The 10,331-nt window shown below is 38.4% G+C and overlaps 1 protein-coding gene across 20 annotated transcripts in view; it reads right to left on the bottom strand.

The window, feature by feature from the left end:
- Positions 1-2,440: 2,440 nt before the first annotated feature.
- The window catches only part of SGIP1 (SH3GL interacting endocytic adaptor 1), a 126,789-nt gene continuing 118,898 nt past the window's right edge, over positions 2,441-10,331 (bottom strand). For all 20 annotated transcript variants that reach the window (XM_083448283.1, XM_083448282.1, XM_083448268.1 and 17 more), the window contains one exon: positions 2,441-10,100. In XM_083448283.1, coding sequence (XP_083304409.1) covers positions 10,078-10,100 — 23 coding nt within the window. In that variant the 3' untranslated portion in view covers positions 2,441-10,077. The remainder of the gene's footprint in view (positions 10,101-10,331) is intronic.

Here is a 10,331-nt window from a genome sequence, read left to right as displayed (position 1 = left end):
GGCGAGAAGAGGTGCTTGGAGCGCAGCTCTTGCAGCAGCAGCAGCAGCAGCAGGGCGCTCCCCTCCTTTCCTTGGCTGTTTCTCCGTTTCCCCCCGGAGCCTTGCTTTTTAACTGCGCGCCAGTGGAGCAGCTCCGGTCAGTCGTTGGGCTCGGGGGTCTTGTGAGGCACGTCCTGACACAGATAGCAACGTCGGCAGCGGCCCTCGTCATTAAAAAGGAGCACTGGAGAGTCACCTCGCCAAAGGAACCGTGTGGGGAAAGCGCTATGGTCGCCAGCAGCTGCTGTCTGTGCATCTTGGTAGCCCGGAGATTTAGCAAAACCCCTGCCTTGCTTTCTGCTTTTACATGCTACTACTGGCCGGTCCCTTTCAGGCCAAGTCCCGATTATCAACTTTGGTGCAGGAATAGAGCTCCCAAATTAAAAGTCGTAGCCTCGTATTAGTTTTACAGTATAAGCGCTTATGCCACGTGGCAGCCCCTGTACAGTGTAAGGTGTAGAAAGCCGATGATGAATATGCCAGATTTTCTACGCAATAAAAATGCTCTCCCCGCACCTTCTAAGTGTTCTTCTGTATAAAATGATGAGCTAACAAAAGAATAATCTAGTGCAAACCTGTGGGCCTCCAGATTATGAGAGTGAATGGTACTCTCCCCAAAACATGGAGAGCACAAGGTTGGGAAAGGCTGGTGCAGACTTCCGGGCTATAATACTGTAACCCTAAATTCCCGTTTTTCAGTTTCCTCCAATATCCATCTCCTCATTTCAGATCTGCTTTAAATAACAGACTGTGGGAAGAGAGTCTGGGTAGTTAGTTGTTCAATGTACAGCAACCAAATCCTATACACTCATACTTAGGAGTAATTTCCATGGAATACAATAATTGTTTCTTAGTAGACATGTATAGAATGGCACTGTAAATATTGTAAATGACTTCTAGGAGAAAATAATTCAGCACAAACATAAAACATTTTTAGATTTGTCATTTATTTTCAAGGGGGGAAATCACATTTCAGGTACAACTTATTTAAATTTGTTCTTATGTATAGAATTTAATAAACTTTGTTCTGAAACGGGGACCCTATTTCTTGTATAATATCATGTATGATAAATAATTGCATATTCAGGATTTTGTGAAATGGATGATTAGGGGGAAATCATGATGGAAAGACATTTATAAAAATCATTATTTACAAAAAAAATAGACATTTGTATTCTAATCTATAAGGAAAGAAACACTGAAAATATGTGGTTTTATGATTATCTTCAACAAGTCAATACGACACATTCATATTACCAGTGGTCAGATATAAAGCTTTGCTGCAGTGTTTCTGATGCAACAAACCTATATACGGTAGTTTACAATTTTTCTCTGAGACCATCAGGTTAGCAGCAAAGCTTTCATAACAGACTAAGCAGTAAACAGGGCCAACTAGACTAAAAGGATAGTATATTTCATTGCACACGTAGGCTGAGAAGTCCAGACTTTTAAACAAAAATGTTTAAAAATATACATGTGTATTTTAAGTCCACAAATATCTATAAACAGTTTATACACAAGGTTTTCTTTATTATAAAATGATATAGTTTGATATCTGATAAAACACCAGGGAATCTAATTCAGGTTTCAAAATTCCTTTAGGGTTGAAATCACAGCTAAGAATTAAGACCCAAGGCCTGCAAATGCTTATACACATGCTTAATTGCATGCAAGTTCAATAGTGCCTTTGAAAACATGTGTACAACAGTTTGGCAGGATTGGAGTTTAGTATTTGAGTTTGATTAAGCCAGTTAAATGAAGAAGAAAAAAGTGTGTGCCTACAATTCCTTCATTTTGAAAATCCATCTCCCCTTCTAAGACACTAGCATAAGTGGTATTCTTAAGTGTCTAGTCGAGAAATGATGTGGTAGTTTTATAATCCCAATTTACCGGAGGTAACAGCTAAAACAGCTGTATTCCATATTCATACTAATTTGAAATACAATTTATTAACGTTAAACATTGTTAAGGTCACTAAAAGACAGATTCTAGACTTTCACGTACTGCTTGGCCTATAGTGAAATTCCTGCTCGTGGGTAAACCCTTTGAACATCATCATCACACTAATCCTTGAAATCAAAAGTAAGAGTTCAGTAGCAGCAACAGTAATCCTTTCTTAAAGGTCAAAAGAGGTCAATTGCTTTGTGATGTTGTAAATTTCTAACCACGTCTAATGGAGCAAAACGTTGAAGAGCATAAGATGTCCATTATCACTAGAAGCGCCTCTTATATAAACTTTCAAGAAAGAAATTCCAGCTCTGGTGTAGACCCAAGATTGGGATTTTCCCATGGGAAAAAGTATTCATTATCATATTGCATTTGAAGTGATTTGGTTATCATAGTAAGCTTCCAAATTAAAAATTTAACAAGAAAAGCTTGTTAAAAATGCCTTTAAAAAAACAAAAACAAAACCCAAATACATCTACACTGCAGTGATACTGAACTGACTTGGCACCTAAGTAGATGTCAAACATGAATAACATTACTTGTTTAGTTAAAAAACAATGTACAACTTTTTCCAGAGTGCTCTATATATGCAGAGGTATCCTATAACTTCTAATAAAGTTGTACACAGAGAGGAGTCTTTCCTATTTAGCTATGGTAAAGGTAAAAAATTGAAGAACAAGAATTAGAGGACAGAGGAGCTGTCACTACAATTACTCTAAATCTTTAAGTAAAAGAATTATTTCAATTTTCTTGTCAGGCTCTTTAAAAATATTGATCCCTTTCAACATGATTCAGCCATTTCAAAATTACTCCTATAAAAGATAAAGTAGTGATTGTTCATGTTAACTCTTGCAACCAGAATTAGTTCAGAAAGCACCATCAGTATACTTGCACTAGGGTCAGTCAAGAGTGGCTCTCTTTGTTTGCAGCTTGTTGACGATTAACAATAGGGTTGATTGATCCATAGCAAAAGAACCCTGTTAGGTACATGCAAGAGTTAGTGTGTTTATATCAGCTTTTCTTTAGGATTTTTGCTGTTACCAGCAGAATGCTTGGGAGTCCCACTTAGGAAGGGTCTTCCTAGGCTTCAAGAGTAGCTTACTTAGGGCCACGTAAGAGCAGCTTCCCAAAGGTAAGTTTAGAAGTCCATGTCATGATTTAGACTGCGGTCACTGTGTGAGTGGAGTTCTGCTCACACAACAGGACTTCCTTCTTCTCTCCCTGCATGCCTCCCAAATCTGCTTTGGAGTCCCCAACACTCGAGTAGATTTTGGGGGCGTAGAGGCAGCTGGGTGGTGGTGGTGGGGACTGTAGTGGTGGGAAGTTCTGTTGTGCAAGTAGAAGTCTTACACATGTGGAATGGCAGCACTGAATACAACCCATTGTTGCAATGGCTTTCATATGTTCAAACAAACATCTGAGCACAATGGTTCTTTCCCATTTTAACAGTTTCAGGTCTGATTTTTCTTTATCACATACAGTAGAAGGTAAATAGAGGATGAGTATCAGAGATGCTCTATACAGTCAGCAAAAACAAGACCTGGAGCTGACTGTGGCTCAGATCATCAGTTTCTTATAGCAAAATTCAAGCTTAAATTGAATAAAGTAGGAAAAACCACTGGGCTGGTAAGATACAATCTAAATCAAATCCCTTATGAATACACAGTGGAAGTGAGGTTTAAGGATTTAGATTTGGTGGACTGAGCCTGAAGAACTATGGATGGAGGCTCGTAACATTATACAGGAGGCAGCAACAGAAACCATCCCAATGAAAAGGAAATGCAAGAAAGCAAAGTGGCTGTCCAACGAGGCCTTACAAATAGCGGGGGGAAAGGCTAGCAAAATGCGAGGAAAATAGTGAAAGATACAGGAAAACGAATGCAGATTTCCAAAAAAATAGCAAGGAGAGACAAGAAGGCCTTCTTAAACGAGCAATGCAAAGAAATAGAGGAAAACAATACAATGAGAAGAACCAGAGATCTGTTCAAGAAAATTGGAGACATGAAAGGAACATTTCGTACAAAGATTACCATAATAAAGGACAAAAGTAGTAAGGACCTAACAGAAGCAGAAGACATCAAGAAGAGGTGGCAAGAATACACAGAGGAATTATACCAGAAAGATATGGATGTCTCGTACACCCCAGGTAGTGTGGTTGTTGACCCTGAGCCAGACATCCTGGAGAGTGAAGTCAAATGGGCCTTAGAAAGCACTGCTAATAACAAGGCCAGTGGAAGTGATGATATTCAAGCTGATCATGGCCATTGGGCCCATCACCTCCTGGCAAATAGAAGGGGAAGAAATGGAGACAGTGAGAGATTTTACTTTCTTGGGCTCCATGATCACTGCAGATGATGACAGCAGTCATGAAATTAAAAGACGCCTGCTTCTTGGGAGAAAAGCAATGACAAACATAGACAGCATCCTAAAAAGCAGAGACATTACCTTGCCAACAAAGGTCCGTATAGTTAAAGCTATGGTTTTCCCAGTAGTGATGTATGGAAGTGAGAGCTGGACCATAAAGATGGCTGATTGCTGAAGAATTGATGCTTTTGGAGGAGACTCTTGAGAGTCCCATGGACTGCAAGAAGATCAAACCTCTCCATTCTTAAGGAAATCAGTCCTGAGTGCTCACTGGAAGGACAGATCGTGAAGCTGAGGCTCCAGTACTTTGGCCACCTCACGAGAAGACTCCTTGGAAAAGACCCTGATGTTGGGAAAGATGGAGGGCACAAGGAGAAGGGGATGACAGAGGACGAGATGGTTGGACAGTGTTCTCAAAGCTAGCAGCATGAGTTTGACCAAACTGCGGGAGGGCAGTGGAAGACAGGAGTGCCTGGCGTGCTCTGGTCATGGGGTCACGAAGAGTCGGACACGACTAAACAACAACAATCAGAGATGCAACTTGGATGCCCAACTGTTGGATATGTTGGTGCACCTGAGTGTTACTCAAAATGTTTATTCTACAGTGGCCTGGTAAATATTTTTTTAGGCTGGAATCCGATGCCTACTTACCTAGCAGCATGCCGCACTGAACGTAATATGACTTACTTCTGAGCAGACATGTCCAGTACTGCATTCTAAGGATGGTAATTTTAAGTATAAAAAGAGAGAAAAGACAACTAGGTTGTATTTTTGTTACTATTTTATATATTTCTTCTGAGATATCATTTCTATAACTAGTAGCTGACCACTTCGATGGAACTAAGTGTATTCTGCCAATGAAGTCAATTAGAACTTTGCCTGTTACATAGTTTTAACTATGTATGCAACTTTGGACCAATTATTGGGAAAGTGGCTTATGAATGATATGAATAAATAAATATCTGAGCAGGTAAGATTTCAACTTCCAAGCACTTGGTAGCATCATTCGCCTTTAAAATGTGTATACCTTAGCTAATGATGCTTGATTTGGCTTACCTGTAAAACAGTATTCAGCTCAGTTAAATAATTCAGAACCAAACAACAGATCTGCTGCGCCTAGGATCTTAAAAACACACCTAAAATATTATGATTGTCCTAAGTACAATTCTAAGAACCAGTTCACTTAAGTCCCTGACAAGAGCAAGGCTCAGGGTCACATGTGCCCCATACTACTGGTATGTCATACATATGTATGGCTCTACAAATGTACACTCCATGCAGCATGTAGTATTCTACGTATGGGGGTGGGAAGCACAGATAGGATCAATCGTCACTCTCAAGTCTTCATGTCAATCAGGATCAAGTAACTAAGTAAAAAACAGCACTGACTTTTTTTTTAAACCTAGACTGCAGAAACTTAAAACACACATCCCTTTCCATCAGATGTTTTCATGCCAAAGGCAAACTGGGGGTCAAGGAACAATTTTTAAAAGGTGTGACACATGCTTTAATACGTAGTATGAGCACTGGAGAAAGTTTACAGCCACTAAGATCATCCTAAACAACCGAAATGTGGAATGGCAAGAATGCTCTGCAATTTGGTAATAGCATAAACTATGAGTTAACTATAGGTGTTAACTGTGTGGCATATATAAATTAACAGGAATGTTTTCCACTTTGCTTAAAAAGAAAGGGACATTTTCAAATATAGTATGGAAGCCATGAAGAAGAATGAATTAGGCTGTAATTTTATACTCCCCTACCTGCAAGTAAGCCTCACCGAGGGCCTAAGTAGATGTGTATTGGATTGCACTGTTAAGAGTGCCTATTCATGCATTAGGCCATGAAAGTAAAGCCTTGTTTGAATTCTGTATTTTTTTTTTAAAAAAAATTACATTCAAATAAATTGATTCAAAACAAATCTAGAAATAGGTGGCCCATTGAGGTTTAGTTGGCTTACTGAATATTTAATATTGTATCAAATTAAAACAAAAACAAAAACCACCACACACCTCATGTGCTTCATTAATCCTGTTGAAGTACTAGATACTAGGTTAATGTTTTATAAACTTGGACTTGGTAGAAATGTAATCTCAACTTTGTATAGAAATAATGTTTTACTTTCTAATATAGTTTTAGAAAACCTCTACAGCCTGAACCTATGCATATTTACAGCAAGGTCAGTTCCACATATTTCAATGGGACTTGCTCCTGAGTAAGTGTGCATAAGATTTCAGCCCTACTTATACCTTTAAAACCTATTGTTTCCCTTCCAAATTTTGCATGCAATATAGAAAGCTGTTTCCATTTGAATAGCTTGCTTGGAAGGCATGCTGTGTTTTGATTCTGCTTGTTTTATTTTATGAAACAGCAGGCCTTTCTGAATATGCCTTGCATGAGAAAGTGTAATCCATCGGCAGTTACTACAGATACATGAATCCTCTTCACTCTCCCTGCTGATGACTTGTACTTATCACAACTGGCTCAGATAGTTCTTTCTTCACCCAAGAAAAGCTAAGATGAAGGAGTTAGATTTTAGTTCTTTTCTGAGCTGGGTAACCTCCATAATGACGCTCAATTCCTTGTGTATCTTAGCTATGCTTACTACTTGAAGATGACCCTGTAGGTGAAGCTGTTTCAGAGGTACACTAGAACTTTCTTTGCACAAGTGTGTGCTTGGGGCTGACAAGACAAACAATGTGTGCAACACGGCCATCATGCATAGGCTGCATTTTTAATAATTGAAAATGTACTTCTAGAATCAGTATTCAGTAAAAAGCTTTTGATAAAGCCTGTGGGTGCTGCACAGAAATGCAAATAAAGCTTGCACAAGAGCTTCTTTTACTACAAAAACTTGGCGAATAACTTTTTTTTTAAACGACAGGACATGTTTTCATTCCCTTTTTCAATATCATTAGTGGATCAGGAGTTTTGAGTTGTTACAGGGAGAAATATGGATGGCACTCCATGGTTGCCAGCAGTTGATATTGCACACCCTGTGGCAGAAAGTGCTGGAAAAAATAACCGTATTAAGAGTTAGGGCATGTTGGCCATTAGTTGGACCTTTTTGCGGGAAGATGTGAATACTGCTACATTAACTGCTAAATAAGGCAAATGGAGAAACTTTTTTAAAAAAGATATTTTCTTCTATTTATAAATTATTTGTTTTTGAACGTTTGCAGAATTTTTTCTAAGATTGGGATAAGCTATATTTATGTTGGATACATATCAAATTCAATTGTATTGAACATATTTCTCTCCATTTACCTGTCTGCTCAGAGATTTAAAATCCCTAGTTTGCTTTTAGATTTTTTTTGAAGGTGAATTTCTTTCCAGCACTGAAAATGAATTTGCACACTAATATTTTTCAAATGCACATCATGTGCTATTTGCATGAAAAAAAGTTTTTAATTCAAATCAGAATTTGTGAACTTTTTGTGGACAGTAATGACATTAGCTATAGGTTTTTTTTTAAGCTCACAATTATGTGACTGCCTGGTAACTTGTACATGTTGGAAGAAAATAAAATTAGTGTAAGCAAAGTTCTCCATCCATTAGAGCAAGGCAAAAACTTGCTTTCTCTCACTCCAGCTTTTGTAATAAGCATCATGATGATGTCACCAGAAGGCCACATTTACTTTCACATAGAAAGATCAGACACATGTCTAACATGGCAACTTTTAGGAACACAAAGTACAATATAAGACTGTTTTCCACCTCAAGCCACACAGAGTTCTAGCAATTCACAAAATCAACATCAGTGCTACAGAGAAACCAGTGGGGCCAAAGAAAAGTAGTTATATTTTTTATATTGTGTGTGGTATTTTCTTCAAAATTAGCTCCTCAGGTTTCTCATCCAAGATTCATATTAAAAGAAATTCTCTGTTATTTTCTCCCTTCTGATGATATATGAAATTTCAGCTTCTACCACTTTAGGATACATATTTCCCATGCTTGTTTCCAAAGGGATATATAATTTATGACCGGATTTCCTACCAGGACAGCCTCTGATTTTGTTTGCTTGCTTTAATGCAGACACAGCTGTTCCTCAAGCACAGCCATTTTCGCATGCAAATGAGACAGTTGGATGCCAACCTACTTAGACCTCAATGTAAAAAAATACTAGTTGTGTGTACAAAAAAAGCAGCATGGATACTATCCACTAGTCTCATGACCCTCTGCACAACTCCAGTGAGCCCTCTCATTAGCTCCTGCTGTACAGGCTGCAAGCTTAGCTGCCAAATGAACAAATGCAGCAGAACTAAAACACTATAAATATCTAGCAAGCATTTCAGCAACATAAGAGAACTGGACAGTTTTGTTCTTTAAAAAGTGCTGCACTCTCCTTTGCGATGGATGTTAAGAAATACCTCAAAACTGATTAGAAGCTTAAAACCCAAAACGTCTGTTTGAAGAAAGCAGAATATGCTGGCAGTTAAATATCTGCAGGGCAACTGAGAATCCAGTACGATTAATGATTGTGCCACCAATTCTGCCACACAAACTTAGTGCAGCTACGGTTTCTCACTATGAAGCCACAACACAAACCTTTACAGATTAAAACACACATGAATACATTACTTTCGAGCTCTTTCTCCCTTCACTTGTACCTTAGACTCTGACTAGGAAATGTAAATTTTCTTAGCAAGGAATCTGCATGCATATGGTATTGTAAAAATAAACAGGCATGCCTACCAAACTGGAAGAAAAACTGTTGCTGAAATAAAACACAGTCTCTTTTATACCCACATAAAGATGTATTTGTCAAAAGTTACCACATTTGTGTTTTAAACTGCTTATTTGAGCCCAACCCACCAGAAGCTTCTCCTGTGCAAGACTTAGTGAAAATAACTGGAACTGCTTCGCTGCCTGGCTGTGCTTTCATTCAATTCAATAGGGCTTGCATAGTGAGGAGGTTTCTAGTGGACGGCCCCCTTCCGCCACATCTGATCATGTCAGACAAAGGGGAAGGAACTGAAAGCTTTTCCAACACATGCTTCATCACAATGGAAGTGTATCCAATAACTTATATCCAGACCTTAAAAAAATATCAACTTGTTTTTACAATGAAAAAGTGGGTGGGTGGGTGGGGGGAGATACATTTCTGTCATTGGGGGAAGTATGCTATAACCACCACCACATTTACTGAAAATGTTCTGGAGTCAAATCAATCAAATACTTAGAAGATAGACCTGTTCATTCATATAACTATTTATATGACATACTAAGGGCTAAAGGAAAAACGGAGTGAATTTGCAGGTCTTTAGTTAAACTTTCTTTTTTGAGGCACCCCCTTTCTCACAGCAATTAGCATGGTATTCAGATTGTATATATTGACAAAATGTTATCTACCTCTGAAAGCATTGCGCCATTCAACAGTACTACTATTAAATTTATATACCACAGTTTAAATTACACCCATTTCATGAATGGTAAAATGCTAAAACTCAAGTGTCTAACTGCCAAAATACAGCCTTACTGGAATGAGTACAATTTACAAATACAATAATTACAATTTAAAACATTAACAATATTACATCTAGAAGTAAATACTGTAGGACTGGTCAACATGGCATTTTCTGAGGGAAAATGTTGAAAGTTGCTGACACTTCCAACAGAAATGTCCCAAGTACAGGATTTAGTTTTTCCTCAAACAGCGTATAAAACCCGTTCACCCACAGCAGTCCTCAGCTATATGGATTTTCCACAAACTTGCATAAACTTCTGTTAGTTATCTGCCAGGTATTTTCCTGAAAGGAAAGTGATAAAAGGTATGTTAAAATAAAAGTTTCATAACATTAATAAAGCTCGTATTTATTTTTATAAACATGGCAATTTACAATAAGCCACTGTTCATGGCTTACCAGGTCTGAGCAGCCTGCTTTTCCATACCAACCAATCACTCCCACCTTGCTTCTTCCCTGGAGTGCCTGGGACCAACAAGTTATGAAGACTTGGCTTGTTGCAGCCAAGCCCAGTGG

The sequence above is a fragment of the Podarcis tiliguerta genome, assembly GCF_965153285.1.
Source record: "Podarcis tiliguerta genome assembly, chromosome: 6".
NCBI lineage: Eukaryota > Metazoa > Chordata > Lepidosauria > Squamata > Lacertidae > Podarcis > Podarcis tiliguerta.
Note: the sequence above shows the minus strand (reverse complement) of the source record. Positions and strands in the feature narration are given on the sequence as shown.